We start from the raw sequence: 15,215 nt of genomic DNA on the forward strand, positions 1-15,215 counted from the left end.
TGCTAAGAGGACTATAAACATTTTGCCTTTTAGTTATAATTATAAAAACAAATGAACCAGGCGTGGTGGCGCACTCCTGTAATCCCAGCACCTGGGAGGCTGAGGCAGGAGAATCACTGTGAGTTCGAAACCATTTTGATTTGAATACAAACCACTGAGCTCAAGGCCAGCCTGAACTGCACAGCAAGACCCTGTCTCAAAAAAACAAAAAAAACCCCAAAAAACAAAAAACCTAAAACAACCCCAAATGAGCTATTAATAGAATCTCAATATAAATAAAAGTCCATTTATTCTCTAGGGGGTAACTTTGATTCCTGCCATTATTAAAATTGGACTTAAGGTTGCAATACAGATGAACAATACAAGAAGTTTTTTCCCTTCTCTAGTAAACAGTAAAGGAAAAAGTTGACAAACCTATAGTGTTTAACACTGGAATAACATGTTTCTTACAGCATGTTATAGGCTTTCAGAGGAAAAGCATAGAAAGGCTCACAACATATACCAGGAGCCATGACATTTCTGAAGAATGAAATGCGGAAACCAAAATTTTACACATGGATAAAAATAGTCCAGTAACTTTCCTTTCTTCTATGACTGTGAATTCCTCTCTTTCATGCTTCTCTTTGCATATGAAAAATTAATGGACAGAAAATTTTTAGCAGAAAGAACTAGCAAATATAAATTTATACCAACTATCTGAAAATTCTGCTTTTAAGTAACACACACACCCAATTAGTCAAAGGCAAAGTAACTAAAAAACAAATGAAAGCAGTATTTTTAGTAAAGTACCCCTCTCTCCTTCCTTATATATGGTATCACAAATTCACCTACACTCTGATCCAGCTTTTAAAAATTTCTAAAGGTTGTTGTTTGTCATTAAATGAATAAATCCCTTTTGTCTAAAGTGATACTTCCCAAAAAAGCAATACTCCAATATTATACATTTCCGATATTTTAATATTTTTATTGGCAAAGAGAAGCCTAAGAATTTTTTTAAAAAACATTTCCAGAGGCAACACCTTTTACCATAAAATAAATTTATGTGACTTGGGAGGACAAATCTCAAATGTATGTTTTTGCTTATATGCCAATTTTATAATTAGTACAAAAAAGTTTGTTGAAATATTTTAAAAATGTAAAAACCAGCCTAGCAACGTAGCTATACAATCTCGCTGTAAAAGTACTTGTATCAAATCTGCCCAAAATATTTTTGCAATATACTAAATTTCATTCCTCAAGTTCCTGCTCACTGTCGACTTGCTTTTCCATTTTCTGTTGTCTCCATCCTGAAAAAAACAAGGGGAAAAAAAAAATCAGTAAAATTAAAAATTAATACATTAACTATCGACATTTCTTCTACTTTTATCTACCTTACACATCGACACTAAGATTTACTATATTCACAGAATAGAACACGGGCAGCTCAGGAAAGGATGAAGAGTCCTCTACTTAGTCAAACTTCCTCATTTTGCAGAGGAGGTAAAATTGAGCTCGGAGAGAATAAGTGACTTTCCCAAGCTTACATTTCTAGTTTGTTCACTGTACCACTCACTCTTCACGCAAAACATGGGAAAAATCTCCACCACTTAGACAAGCTTTCTTTTCCACTAGGTATGATACTCATTTGCCATTACATTTTATGATTTCTTCTAAAACATTTATTAAGATCATTAGATCTGAGATTTATTCTATTATATCCAATATTTCTGACTGTATTTTGATTATTTAACAGGGAAAACATTTTACCCTTATTATTTTATACAGAGTCAGTGTTGCCTCCTAGGCGTTCTCTGTAATTTTCCTTCTGTGATGCTTACTAAACATGGAAAAAATAATGCCTTAAATGGTAATACTTTCAGGGTTATAATCAATACCAGTTAATGTTTCTGCCTTATAGATATCATGTACTAAGCAGTAAAAACTTGCTGAGCACAACCAACAAGCAGTGTTTATCAAGACCCCACCCAGGTAACTAACAAAACCAGCTTCTACCATGAAGAACACAAACCCGTTTTCCTCCTTGAGATGTTGGTACAACTCTGCTCTGTTATTAACGGAGTTCAAACGTCCAGCAAACTCTTGATGTTTTCTGGAATTGGCAGTGTTGATCCTATTACACCACAGGGATAATAAGGACACTGGTCCTGGTGTTGTATTAGAAAGAAAAGAAACAAAGGTAGGAAATTTTATTATTTGGAAATTCACATATTTAACGAACTGCCCTTTAATTCTATTCTTCATTTTATCTAAGTAAGGCAACTGCACCTCATTTATTTATTTATTTATTTAGTTAGTTAGTTAGTTAGTCAGTCAGTCAGTCAGTCAGTCAGTCAGTCAGTCAGTCAGTCTTTTGGAGACAGGATCTCACTTTGCAGTTCAAACGGGCCTTGAGCTCACTTTGTAGCCCAGGCTGGCCTTGAATTCGCAATGATCCTCCTGCCTCAGCCTCCCGAGTGCTGGGATTACAGGCATGTGCCACCACGCCCAGCACAGCATCTCTTATTTTAAAATGTGTTTGGGGTCCCCATGACCACTCACTAGTTTCACTGCTTTTCTGAAAGGATTCAAAGGTATACACCTGGCTAAGAATTCATAACACAGTAAAGACACACACCCAGATCTGTAAGGGGAAAATTAGGCAGAGCCTAGAGAAAGTCGTATCTAGGGTTTCCTTGTTCTCTGCTTCCAATGACAGTTCACATAAAGTAGGCACTCCCTCTAGAGATAAAAAGGTAGCTGTGTGTAGCTGTGTAATCTGCCAGGAACACCCTTTTGAGACCAAAGTCCAGGGTTGTTACCAGGGACTAACTCTAGGCATTCTCAGCCTAACCAAAGAACCACAGTTTCAGACTTCTAACGGGAAAGCTGTGGTACAGTTCAAATGAGAGGCAAAATCACTTTATCTATGGCACATTTCAAAAGCCAAGCTCCCAGATGCCAGCCTAATGCCAAGCTTGAAGACAAGCTTTTCTGATGATAACAGCCTCAGGCCTGCAAAGTTAAACTCTTTCCTGCACAAGACGGTAAGACAAAAGAACTACAATAGCCCAAACATTTTAAGAAGGGAAACGAGGAGAAGGGGTGGGAGCAGCAGGAGCAGCAGTACAGTAGTAGCAGCAGTTAAGAGGGCTTTTTACTACCTGATTTCAAGACTTAAGTTGCAGTGACTATGACACACGGTACTGATGAAAGGTCAGAGTAAGAGCCCCACATGGCATAAAACAGACACCAGCAACAGCCTCCCACAGACACAGTCAAAAGACTTGTACTAAATATAGAAGAACAATTCAGGGAAGAAGGGGGATATCCAAACTCTCCAAATTACCTCTTCCACTGTCTCAATAATATTTTCATATATATGCTAATGATTCATTTTTACTAGTAGTTTTCTTAGTTTGCTGAAAATAAAGTCTGTATTATTATGTTTGTTTCTTCTTTTTAAGAATCTGAGTAACTAAAGATAATGATACACTGTATTAAAAAAGTGGACAAGATGTTTGAATGGTACCTTCACCAATGAAAACAAACACATGGCAAGTAAACAGTGGAAGTCTCATCATCATTATGCATGCAGAAACTGTAAATTAAAACAATGAACTACTACTACATACCTATTAGAAGAGCTAAAGGAACAACACGTAACCCTGGCAATACAAGTGCTGACAAGAATGCAGAGCAGGGCCAGGGATATAGCTCAGTGGCATAAGCACCTGCCTGGCAAGCGCAACGTCCTGAGTTCGATTCCCGGTACCAAAAAAAAAAAAAAAAAAATGCAGAGCAACCAGAACTCCCCTACATCGCTGGTGGGAATGCAAATTGGCACAAAGAAGACACTCAACAGTGATGAATCTCAAATGCGCCATGCCGTGTGAAAGAGAACAGCCTCAAAGAGCAGCATAATGTTTGATTTCATTTGAACTCTGAAAAAGGCATGATTGTGGGAAGATAAACACACCAGTGGTTGGTTCCCAGGGATTGGGGGTAGGGTAAGTGCAGGATGACTGCAAAGGTGCAGAACAAAGAGGTCTGGGACCGACTGCTCTGCGCTTATCAACCGTGGCAGTGGTAATATACCACTGTATACAACGTCTAAGCCCACAGAACTGCACAGCAAAGCGTCAATATTACTGTACATAAATTTTAAAGAAAATTAAAAATAAAATTATTTTATCATAAAACCAAAATATATGCATCAGAGAAAATTTAGAAAGTAAAGATAAACATAAAGAACCAAAAAAAGAAAAAAATCACCCAAAGTACCAGCTCTAAAAATAAAGTGACATCTTGGTTTTTCTGTTACTACATTTCACAGTGTGGGCTTAACGATTTTCACCAAATGGCAGGAGCACATCTGGAATAACTGAACCCAGTGGTGGCAAAAGCACGGCGCATGCGTTGCAGCAGGTTGCCTGCATCATGAAAGCCCTCAAAGGCTCGCCATCACTGGTCTAACTTTAGAACATCTAACACAGGCGCAAAGTTGCCTCTGAGGCAGCCTGGCTTCCAAAGCAGATGGAACTACAGATTAATAAAAGGCCCAGACAAACTGCTGATCAGAAGAGACATCTGATTAAGTTGTAAGACAGAATGCAAGAAAAAACAAAAACCAACTGTGGGATATTCTGGCATGTGAGAAATAATGTAATTTATCAATAGATACTCATTTCTTTTTTTTTGTGGAGGGGGGGAGTCTTTTTTTGAGACAGGGTCTCGCTCTGCAGTTCAGGCTGGCCTTGAGCTCACTTTGTAGCCCAGGCTGGTCTCAAACTTGAAACAGTCCTCCTGCCTCAGCCTCCCCAATGCTGGGATTACAGGTGTGCGCCACCATGCCTGGTTAATAGATACTTATTTCAATCCTATTATTTTCTAGACACTCTAGCATTTGTTTGAAAGGCAAATACAACAAGATCACCTCAAGGGTACACTCTGATTTCAGAGAAACTAGTGAACTGAAGAACATGATATGTTATTTATGACACGAGTATACAAAAAAACACAAAGCAACCGAAGCTGCTCCTAGGATGAACAGCCAGTAACGGTCACCTGCCAGCCCTGAGACCTTACAGAGAGGTACAGTAGCAAGACATCGGCCTGACAATGACACGCATTTTGCACATCTCCTAAAAGGACTAAGCTCAATTTTATTTTCAAGATCCCTAAGCTCTAGAATGATTTCAAGAGCTCACAACCCCAGATCATATCTTTAATGCTTAGAATTCCCGCAAGAGGAAACTAAACAGCCTATAAGTGAGATTGAAGGTTTTATAGTGAATTCCTGTTCTAAACAACGCCTTCATTTAAGCTTATTCAAACCAAGTTCTTAATTTACTAGTAAATGAGTATCCTTATATTCCTCCCTGAGCTGAGGAAGTTTCAGAAAGAGCTTTTCTTCAGTAACCTGGCACTTAATGCAGTATCAGTAATGTAAGCAGATTCATGTTTACATATTCATAATTTGTAAAGCAGACTTGATAGTAAAAGTGTTTACTTTCTGAAGGTTTTGTTCAAGGAAATAAAAGCATTACTTTTTAAAAATGTTGACAAATATATTTTCCAAATGTCTTTTCCAAGGCTGTAAATAGAAAATCCCCTAAATGATATCCAGGAATAGTTAGGAGGTCCTCCTCATGCACACAGTATTAAATGATAAAAAGAAAGCTTCACTGTAAAAATTTTCTACACATAGTTACAACGGCTGTACCTCACCTTTTGATTTTTCCACTTGTGGAGTTTCTTCCAATTCAACAAGGGGCTTTTTGTTTGGAGGTTCTGGGGAATCAGGTGAATCTTTTATAATCTCAGCTTCAGCCAACTCTTCTTTTCCATGTTCTAAAATCCCTTTCAATCTTTTAGAGGACAAACAGCGAAATGTAAAATTAAAATATCAGACGTTCACAATCACTACTTTTGCATGTCAGTATTACAAAAGATAGCCTATCTCACAAGTAAGCCTAGAGACTAAGCAGGTATTTCAATCTAAGGCAAGAAAACATAATGAATTAAACACTAATTTCCCTTTTTCTTCATAAAAATAATGTAATAATTCAGGAACTAGTCAGCTATAAAATAGGAAAAACTAAAGGAAAACTTAAGCTACCATTAAAAAGGTGAGAAATAATGTGATCTTTAAAAGATCACAATTTTCAAGATATGGACAAACTACTACTCCAAATTATAAGTAAGATTAAGAAGTTTACTATCATTTGTTTGATAGTCTAGGTAATACGAAAATGTATTTAGGTTCCACAAGTTAGGAGTTTAACTTTATACTGAGTTTTATCAGGGAACAAAAATACTTTAAAATCCACACAAGTATACCTAAAGGTCAATGGGAGCTGACTAGCACCTTTTTTTTTTATAATGAGCTAATTTTGTTTCAGAAACTCAGTAGCCCCGAGGAAAATGTGAACTTCTGAAGTCAAAGAGAATAAAAGTAGATCTATGTATTTATGGAAGAAATGATATGACTTCTAGAATTAACTGCAAAATATTCCTAAGGGGTGGTGGCGGTGAGGACAGTGAGTATGTTCCTATAAACTGAGATCTGCCATCAATTAGTAGTTGTTGAAGGCAGATGATGGCTATCTATTTTGTCTGTTATATATGTTTGAAATTTTCTCTAAGAAAAAGTTACTTTGTTTTTAAGGACTTACTACAGTGCCATTATAGAATTTGTGTTGTCTGCTTGACTTCTGGCAAGGAAGTGGAAAATGTAGTGCCAACTGTATTATGATTCTGTTTTATATTTTTATTTATAGATGTTTACTACTTTTCATGTTTTTTTTTTCCAAGCTTAACCCTGACATCACTATACAAATCATAAACTAAAAAAAGAAAGAGTGCACTGCTGAGGAATGTTTTCAGACTTAGGACCGCAGGCGCTCCCTCTGTGCTCCCATGGGTATCCTGTGCCTAACTGTAAAGGCACCTTCCGCACTGCACTGTCCTTGCTGACTTGCTTGCCTGCTTCTACCCTATGTAAGCTTCCCAGCTGGGGAGCTTGTGCCAAAGGCCTGACACATGATAGGTATTAAGCATTTAGTGAACAAAAAAAACTTGTTCTTGAAATCCATAACGCATAAAGTACATGCTGATACCAAACATCATATACTATGATTTTCAGAAGCCAGTTAGGAGAAAGTAATGCTGCTTTTGTCCTGACAGTAAAAACTTGAACCTTTTTAAGCTCCAGAAGATCCTCTATAGATTTTAAGAATGCCAAAATTGCAGTTATGAAATGAACCAGCACACACTGAATGAGATTGAACGTCTGCACGCACTCTGAGCAGATGGTCGACGCCGGGACCCTCGGACGCAGTACGGAAGGCCAAAGTTACCTCTCTGAATCCTGCCAAGACTTTTCCTGTTCATAATCTTTCACTGCCTTTTCTGACTTGTCTTCTTTGTCCTCTCGCTTTCTCCCTCGCTTCTTTCGTTCTTCTTCTTCTGGGGGTTTGCTTCTGCATGCCATCAGGCATTCCAAGACTCTCTGATGTTTCTCGGAGTTGTTGATATGGGCTCTGACAAGGGTTTCTAATTCATTCCACATGATACGGTACTGTTCATCTCTGCCGTAAAGATGTGAAATAACACTCTCAGAAATACTCTTTAAACAAATATTTAAATATTAAATAATACTGAAGTGCTACTTGCTACTGGCAAAGTAAAAGGAAATAACTAATGGACCTGTTTCCTTTATTTGACAGTTACTGGTGAAATTGTAAGTTATAATGTATCCACGTCTGCCAGTCTTTATCTCCATATACGTACATATGCATACACATAAACCTTCAAATATAACTTACATGTGGAATAAGTTACCTTTTTCTCTTTCTGAGACAGGGTCTCGCTATATAGATCAGGTTGGCCTTGAACTCACTACGTAGCCCAGACTGGACTCAAACTCAGGGCGATCCTCCTGCCTCAGCCTCCCGGACGCTGGGATTACAGGCGTGCACCACCACGCCCAGCTTGGAATAAATTATTTTAAGAAACAGTATATATCAAGTAAATGTTATGTATAAAGAAAGTAAGAAGAAAACTACCTTTTAGGGCCCTTTCCTCTTGTACCAACTGTGGAAATAGGTAGAGGATCATTTTTTCTTTCCATATCAACTAAGTTGTATATTGTTTTTTGACAGTTTAACACATCTTCTTCTGTCAAAGATTCTTTCACAATAACACTGGCTAATGGAACTACCTGTTAGATTTTTTTTTAAAAGAAAAAAGAAAATCTGTCTTGAAAAACAAATATCAAAGCATCTAGGCAGAAGTTGATTTTAATACTGACTTTAAAGATCCCCATGGTGAGGGAATCTGTAACTAACCCTCCATTCTTAATTACTAATTCTGTAACTACAGCAAATATGCATTTCATTCTGTGCTTGAGAACTGGTATCAATTACAAATTTTCTAATTTGTTTCTACAAAAAATATATATATAACTGATCTAAAAAAAACTCTCTACTTACCGCTTGCATGTTGAAAATGGTGGTTTGTGAAATAATCATTGGCCAGTAACGGGTGTGTTTTTCTAACTGATCTTTTGCTCGTTCCAAAGGGATCTCAAGACTTCCATCGATTTTATATCTGGGGTCTAGAAAAGGAGTTAATCTGTTTTCCCTCATAAATTCACCAAAATCCTAATGATAACCAAATAAGATAAAATTAGAAACTCTCTCTCGTGTTTCCAAACGGAGCACATGTAACAGTCTGCTCACCTCACCTCGTCTGGCCTGTGGTTTGCAACCACGCCTTCTCCCTGAACACAGCCCCCCAGTCTCACTTCTCTCCTTTTTTGAACTTGAAACCTATCAGCATTTATCAAACAGAAATGAAGAAAGCCTCAAATGTACTACTTTTTCCATTTGAAAAACCTGGGAATATTCATTTTATTTCACTGCTGTAGTTTCACTTTTTTCTAAGTGAATAACATTAGAAGCCCAATTTGGTTAGTTACTCAGAAAGTAACCTGACACAACATCAAAGTGTTAACATGAGTTATCTTTCAATAGTGAAATTATAGGTAATTTAAAGGATTTTTTGTTTGTTTTTTAGATATCTGTATGTTCTACATTTTCCACAATGAATACCAATCAGCTTTCTCCTTACTTAAAAAAAAAAAAAATTAAAGAAATACCTAGTCAAAAACAATCACTTAAAATGTATAATACTCTGTGGTTTACAAAGTATACTTATATAGATAAATCACATTTGTGGCACAAAGTATATTTATACAGATAAATCACATTAAATTTTTACAACCATCTCAAAGAGAAGACAGTCATAAAATACCAAATATGAAAAGGGGAAGGAGCATGAAAAATTAAAATCAGAACAAAAGGATTTCTACCAAAAAGCCACACTATTTTCTTGTATATTCCTTCCAATAATGCAAGAGTTAATTTATTTCAAGTACCAGCCATCAAAATATTTAAGTGTTTCTGCTTGGCATTTAAATGACTAGAAACTAAATTCCATTTCAAGTGTTAGCTCATTAGCCAGGTGTGGTAGGGCACACCTATAAATCCCTGCACTTGGGAGGCTGAGGCAAGAGGATTGCTGCAAGTTCGAGGCCAACCTGGGCTATAGATTGAGTTCAAGGCCAGCCGGAACTACATGTCAAGACCCTGTCTCAACGCCCTCCTCAAGAAAAAGCTCAAATAAATTTTCCTTCTCCTCTTAAAATTCCAGTGCATCAGTATACTTCTCAGTACACAATGAGCATGTAACATGGAAGACGAGGGATACATAGGTCCTTTAAGCAAGTACTACAATAAATTCACCTACATAAAATAACAAATAAATAATATTCTTCCAAACCTATTTTTTCTCACAGTTCTTAGTATACAATGGGAGCTCAGTAACTACTTGCTGACAGACTCAAAACAAGATTTATAGGAAAGGCTTACTGTAATCCGGTAGTCTGTAACTCTTCCTCCACATCCTTCACTAATTGAAGGTGGATCCTCCAGAATGGATCGAGAACTGCTAAGGACATGCAAAAAAATCTCTCCTCCATGGCTACTAAGCATATGACTAATGACTTTGGAACCTGACTTTCGTGGTTGTTCCAATAAAACAGAACGACCTGTCAAAGCAAGATTATGCTATCAGTGAGGAAATTCAAATGGGAGCACACAATGCCCACCTACGGCAAGAAAGAAAAGGCTAAGTTTAGATTATCGATCTCCAAATTTTAAGCAACACTGCTAATTTAGTATGCCTAAGTTTCAATTTCTACAACTCTGAATCCTAGCCTGAGTTTACTCTCAGATACTGCAAGATTACATAGTAATTGGGACAGCCTTCCAAAAAAAACCTAGGAATCCCTATGTTTACTGTACATTATTCAATTTCAGGTTCACATAAAATTTTTCTTCTGAACACTCAAGATGAGATGACTGGCTAATTCTCTGGTTCCTACTACTACAATACATTTTAGGAGAAGGCAGTCTCAGTTTATTTCCACAATACTGCCTCATCAGCACTGTTATGAGTGTGAATGTTCTTTTCCATGTGTGAAATGTTGTTAAATCCATATTTAACAGTCTGATATCCAAGTATGCTTAATGTAACTTATACTTACAAATTTTTTTTCACACAAAATATCACAGATTTGAAGTCACAGGTAAAAATTATATGCTGAAATGTTGAAAATACACTTACATATAATAAAGTGCTCAAACAGAAATAAATTTACATATACACTGTAATTTAAAATTCAGTGGGTCAAAATAAACGGTCCATATTATTGTAGCTTCCAAAATTAATCAAGTTAGATTCTACAGGTCAAGTGTTTTTCAATAAAAATACCCTGTTAAATAAATCTCATTTAGATATAATAATCTGAAAGTCAGACATAGTCATCCTATTTTTTAAACCTTAAGAGAACTGTTAAAGGGCATTTCCATTTATGTAATTTTAACACAGCTTTGACAAATAGTGAGACTACACTGGCACAAACAGCTTTCTATAGCTCATATTCTCACTTTTAATTATTCACTTATAATAATCTCAGTAAAATCATTAAATGATAAAAGTTACCATTTAGAAGAAAGTTAGTAAGGCAGGAAGAAGGTCTACTATTTACATCTACGGGTGAAATTCGATAAGCTCCAGTACAATAGTGTAATTCTGAAATAGAAGAAAACACTGATTTGAAAGAATATAAAGAAATATTCCCACAATTAAAAGAAAAAAGCTTATATATTGAGACCTTAAAACAATAAAAACAAAAAAGAAATTAGCTGCTCCTCATACACTACTTGTAAGAATCACTGCTCTACCCTTTCCTCTTTCAATTATTTTAAAATACCTACCAATGTTATTTGTCCTTGGTGTGCACCACTTTAAGGTTATCGTTTCTTTAAATGGGCCTTCTCTGTTGCTGCCGCCCAAGTGGGAATCACCTTTGAAAATGTCCGAGAAACATTAACATTACTAATAGATCACAGCTTTAAACTAGTTGTTCACGTAAGATTTCAGAGCAAGTTTAAGCTCTGTAAGAGAAAATAACTCAGAAAACATCTTTTTCTATAAAATCCCCTACAAAAATGCCAGAGTATGGATATTTGCTCTCATTAAAAGTAATATGTAATATCCCTCCGAATTTTTCATTAATTAATAGTTTAGGACACTGTGCTGAGTTAACAGCAAAAATTTTAAAAAATTTAGCCATCTCCAGTGATTCCTACCTGCCCACACCATTAAATGATACAAGAGCATAGTTAAATACTCTGAGAAAGTTTAAGGAATCTAAACTTCAGGATTCCTATTACTGAATCCTGAAGAATTTGTAGAAGAGACGTAGGGAAAGGAATCTAGGAAGGAAGTACGTACAGAGATGTTACAGTGAGCATTTTCTTGGTTTTTACTTTAACAAAGTCCTCAGTAAAGTAGAGTACACACGTTAATCAATAATAAATGTAAACTACAAAGTGGACAATGTTTTGAACATAACATACAGCACTACAAGTATCGGTAAGACAGATATGGTCTATTCTAATTCAGCAGAAAAAAAAAAGCTCCTTTAAAAGTGATGATCAGTCTGAGTTCTAAGAGGATGAGTAGATATTATCGTTTAAAAAAAGGACAAGAAAGTACTAAGGCAAAGGGATCAGCAGCAGATGCCAAGAACCTGTGGCAGGAGGGGCAACATGAGGACAGTCAGGTCTGCACGGCAAAAAAGCATGAAATGAGAACAGAAAAGAGACGGAGCCAGACAACGCATGGCTTCATAGGACATCTAAATAATTCTGTCTTTATCCTAAGGGCAACAAAAAAGTGCTGGACCATTGAAGCACAAGGCAAAAGGGTCAAGATCAGCGTTCCAAAAGTTCATCTAGCAACAGCGCAAAGAGTGACCACAGACAGAACATTACGAGGCAACTCTGGGATTCTTGGTAAGAAAACAGTAAGGCTTCATTAGGGAGATGACAACGGTGCTGGAGATGCAGATGCAAATATGTTTGAGAGATACTTAGTAGGTGAAATCGAGAAAATATGATAATGAATTAGCTATGAAGACTGACAAACAGAGGTCTCAAAGATGATTCTGAGGTTTGTGCCTCATATAACTGACAACAGGATCGTTCACAAAAAGGGAATATTAAAAGACCAGTTCAAGGAGCAAAGCTTGTAAGCTGTGCTGAGTATGCTGAGTTTAAATCCTGAGCGACATGTACAAGACAGAACTAGGCACTAGAACACACAGACCAGGAACTATCTCTGGGCTAAAGTATAAGCCTACTACTCGCCAAGATCCAGCTCGGTGAGGCCTGACTCTTTTTTTTTTTTGTACCGGGAATTGAACTCAGAACCTTGTACTTGCCAGGCAGGTGCTTATGCCACTGAGCTATATCCCTGGCCCATAGACCTGACTAACTCTTAAGAGACATAATCAAGCATATGCAGCCTCCTCCACAGAACAAGCTAACAAATACTTTAGGCGAATATTTTGTATTAATGAGAACTGCTTTTTTTGTTGTTGTTGGTAACATCTGAGTTTCAAAAATAAGTATCACCTCACAGATTCTTAGCAGCTTGCATAAATTTTACTTTCAAAAGCAAGGTCTGTACAGCCCTTTGTGAAACATAAAAGATGCACTTATTGCAGTAGTTTTCCCTCTGTTAGCAACTTCTCAGAAAAATCCCAAAATTCCTTAGACATGTAAGAACTGTTATGATTAGCTCTTAATTATAATTCAGAATAGATGCACACAATTAGTCAACTATTTAATTTTGTGATAGCATCCATCTAGATAGAAAACACTATCTCTGAAAATAAACTTCAAATTTTAAAATTGCACTGGATTTTAGGATTGCATAGATTATTACAATTCACCTACTCCATCATCTGTAAATTTAAGCATCCAAGCTGAAGTCTAGAAACACACGGAACCTGCCTACTGGTAGCAAAGCGTTAGCTAAAGCTCTTACATCCCAACTCCAGAGTCTTCTTCCCTCAGCCATGTCAACATGCTTACAGAAATCATAGTTCTAGGGAGGAGACATACGGATTGAAACAACTTTTAGAGGAAAACAACATTTAAATTTCAGTTTTTATCCAGGCTAGCTGTAATGTGCATCACTTCTTACAAGGCTGCTCCTGTTCTTTCCTTATGCCAGGGTTGCTTGCCTAAAGGAGAGAAACTTGCCAAGAGCTTGGAAAAACTCTTATGTTTGAGAAAGACATTTGATCTTTCTCAACACAGTGGTGCCTCGGTTCTCCCACGCTTTTCTTGTGAAACGTTTGGCAAAGTGTTTTTGTTTGCGAACTCTGCAGCGGGTGAAGAACACTACTGTGGTCATCTTTCCCGCACAAACATGAATGTGACCATCTTTTCCAGGATTGTGGAACACAGTAAGTTCGTGAACCGAGGTACCACGGTATTTGCTCCATCAGCCTATTCTTCCCCAAAGTGCTGTGAACCACGTAGAACATTAGTTCTGTAGCCATTAATAGATGATATTGTCAGATATGTCTGGAGAGAGATGAGCTGAAGTCATTCAGGTCTGCATACTGAAGAACTTCTCAGAACTGTTCGTATCCTTTTATACGGTGGAGCTTACAAAAGACACTACTTGCAAATGTCTCTTACCACTTTTCAGGAAATCTACATGTGCATCTTTGTGATGAAGTAGCTCCACATCGTAATTGGCAGATGTGTTAGCATGTTGTTCTTCCTTTAAGCAAAATTGAAAACATTTCAAATAACTTGGTTTTGCTTTCAAAATAATGAAATTAATTATTCATTTTGCTTACCCGAGGTCAAATATATTCAACCATAGTAAACTACACTAATGGGATAGTTTGCTCAGTAATTCATCTATTTAAAGATGCAAGAGTTTTCAATGGCATTATGAATACTACTTAAAAACTACTGACAATACATATATGTAAAATATTTAATGATTTTCTTACATTATATCAGATTTAACATAAGTGACTAGTCCAAAAGTTTTGGACTTTTTTTTTACTCCAAATGTTTTGTCTTTTATCAATACTTTCTATATATCAATACAGTATAATGCAAATAATATATGCAAATTCAAAGTAAGTAATGTTAAAAAGAGGAAAATAGCATCTTTAAATACCTGCAGTGAACCAATAAACACCAGTGATATAAAATAGCAATTACAAACTAAAAGACAAGCTTAACAACTTGTTTTCACGTAATAAATAGGAACTTCAAAATTATCTATTTACCAAAAAGACAAAGATTGAAGAGTCACACCAGTAAAAGACAAATTCAGCAAGCAAGTCATCTATGACCCTCATCATATTTTTCTAACTCATGAATGTAATGAATTCTTGTTTTTTTTGTTTTTCTCTGGTACCGGGAACTGAACTCACGACCTTGCGCTTGCCAGGTAGGCGCTTTTTGCCACTGAGTTAAATCCCCAGCCCTGTAATGAATTCTATATTGAAGTATACCTACCATAGTATCTGTGTATTATTTTCTTTGTTAATTGCTTCTGCATCCAAAGGTTAAAAAGGTAGGCCTAAAATTTCTAGTAAACAACCAGCCAATGGAATTAGAAGGAAATTAACAACGAAAGAGTTGTATTTATCATGCAATTTAGTGTTCACGGTGTAGTGGCAAAAAATTGAAACTGGACTACAGGAAAGTCAATGTAAACTTCTAAGTATAGTAATTAGTTGTTTTAGATATAATCAATGAAATTATATTCAATTCAATATTTCCTGACTA

At 36.5% G+C, this 15,215-nt stretch overlaps 1 protein-coding gene across 1 annotated transcript in view; it reads right to left on the reverse strand.

Moving 5' to 3' along the window:
• Positions 1 to 266: 266 nt before the first annotated feature.
• Positions 267 to 15,215, reverse strand: part of Asun (asunder spermatogenesis regulator) — a 34,388-nt gene continuing 19,439 nt past the window's right edge. Inside the window, exons 6-15 of the mRNA XM_005379644.1 lie at positions 14,103 to 14,245; positions 11,322 to 11,411; positions 11,047 to 11,136; positions 9,912 to 10,090; positions 8,472 to 8,642; positions 8,046 to 8,200; positions 7,338 to 7,568; positions 5,707 to 5,846; positions 2,009 to 2,144; positions 267 to 1,286 (exon numbers count right to left, since the gene is read on the reverse strand). Coding sequence (XP_005379701.1) covers positions 1,247 to 1,286; positions 2,009 to 2,144; positions 5,707 to 5,846; positions 7,338 to 7,568; positions 8,046 to 8,200; positions 8,472 to 8,642; positions 9,912 to 10,090; positions 11,047 to 11,136; positions 11,322 to 11,411; positions 14,103 to 14,245 — 1,375 coding nt within the window. The 3' untranslated portion in view covers positions 267 to 1,246. The remainder of the gene's footprint in view (positions 1,287 to 2,008; positions 2,145 to 5,706; positions 5,847 to 7,337; positions 7,569 to 8,045; positions 8,201 to 8,471; positions 8,643 to 9,911; positions 10,091 to 11,046; positions 11,137 to 11,321; positions 11,412 to 14,102; positions 14,246 to 15,215) is intronic.

The sequence above is a fragment of the Chinchilla lanigera genome, unplaced genomic scaffold (assembly GCF_000276665.1).
Source record: "Chinchilla lanigera isolate Chin_1 unplaced genomic scaffold, ChiLan1.0 scaffold00012, whole genome shotgun sequence".
Taxonomy (NCBI): domain Eukaryota; kingdom Metazoa; phylum Chordata; class Mammalia; order Rodentia; family Chinchillidae; genus Chinchilla; species Chinchilla lanigera.